Here is a 1,509-nt window from a genome sequence, read left to right as displayed (position 1 = left end):
GCAGAGGTTCCTAATATAAGTGAACTTTAAAAAAGGTTTCTGATATTAAGTGATTGTACAGAATTTTGTTTTTGTTTTCTGTACTTCCATGTCTTGAATGATTGCATGACTGGAAAAATGTCTTGCTATAGAATTTTTACTGGACTGTTCACTACACACATTGTTTATTTTGCCTTTGGTTCTTTTCTCGCTTCAGATAAGTCTCAATCGGTCTGATGCCTCATATTTGTTGAGTGTGGAGGTACAGACAGCCGTTGACAACGTACTGCTGCAGAGTGATGTCCCTATTGACTTGTTGGATGTGGAGAAGAATTCAGCAGTTGTTAGCTACAGTACCTGTGATCCTGAGGTAAAGTTAAATAGCCTGATTATAATTCATTGTCAGTTAATGTCAGCACTGTTGTCTTCATCTATACCATCAGTGTCATAATGATTCCTTTTATCTTGGTCATTTTTTATGATGAATGATAAATAAAGAGTCTGTTTGCAAGTCTGAATTTTCTACTTTCTTGTAATGTATTGTCGTATGCCACTTTTTCTTTTTGTCATCTTGGTTCTAATACAGTTCATCTCTCTCTCTTTAAAAGTGGAGATCATATCCTGTTGTTCAGTATCAAGTTAATCTGATATTTTAAGCACATGCAAAAGCTCTTCATAATCATTATGCCATAGAGTACATTCCCATTTCTTCGATGTGGTTTCTGGTTTCAGTGTTTTCTTTATTTTCTGTCTCTTTTCCAAATCTTTTTTCTTTTACCTACTATCATAGTATCTTTTCTGTTTCATCTTAGCTACTTTTTACATCACTACTGTTTTCTAGTTTCTCTTAATTTGATTTTAATATGACAGACTTGGATAAATTTACCTCCTCAGAGTGGAAATTTTCTTCTGGCAACTTACCGTTGTCAAGCCAACACCACCAGGCTGGAGGTTCGCATCAGGACCATCGAAGGGCAGTATGGAACCCTTCAAGCATACATTACCCCAAGACTTCAGCCTAAATGCTGTCAGGTCAGTGATGCAAAAAAAATGTAAAATCTGTTAGCTTTAACAAGTTTCATTAAATGGTATTAAATATAGGTCATTGTGATTTGTAACAGATGCTTAACTCATGTTTTATATTGAATTTTTTTTATAAAAAGTGATATTGGACTATATATTTAATATATCAATACTGTGGGTTCTTTATTTTTATGAAAGATAATACAGGCAATAATTTTACTGAACTTTATCTAGATAATTATGATTACATTTTCTTTTTTACTTCACAAAAGGTTCGTCAGTATCGTATCAAGCCGCTGTCTCTTCATTCACGCATCCATAGTTTCGATCCAAACCGTCCATACAACACCTTAACTTTGAAAGGGCAGTTTACTCTGCCAGAAATGCATGCGTGGGTCGTCTTCTGCTTACCAGAGTTACCTGAGCGCACTCCCTCTGGTGAACGGGCTGAATTCACCTTTGTCTCGACATTCCTTGATACCCAAGTAAGTATCTGTATCAACTTGA

General features: G+C 35.4%; 1 protein-coding gene across 1 annotated transcript in view; it reads left to right on the top strand.

Moving 5' to 3' along the window:
* LOC119585838 (Bardet-Biedl syndrome 7 protein homolog) overlaps positions 1-1,509 on the top strand; it is a 21,175-nt gene that overhangs the window by 17,690 nt on the left and 1,976 nt on the right. Inside the window, exons 11-13 of the mRNA XM_037934570.1 lie at positions 197-349; positions 874-1,011; positions 1,275-1,487. Of these exons, the coding sequence (XP_037790498.1) occupies positions 197-349; positions 874-1,011; positions 1,275-1,487 (504 nt within the window). The remainder of the gene's footprint in view (positions 1-196; positions 350-873; positions 1,012-1,274; positions 1,488-1,509) is intronic.

This window comes from Penaeus monodon, chromosome 20 (assembly GCF_015228065.2).
Source record: "Penaeus monodon isolate SGIC_2016 chromosome 20, NSTDA_Pmon_1, whole genome shotgun sequence".
NCBI lineage: Eukaryota > Metazoa > Arthropoda > Malacostraca > Decapoda > Penaeidae > Penaeus > Penaeus monodon.
This window is presented reverse-complemented; position numbering and strand designations above follow the sequence as displayed.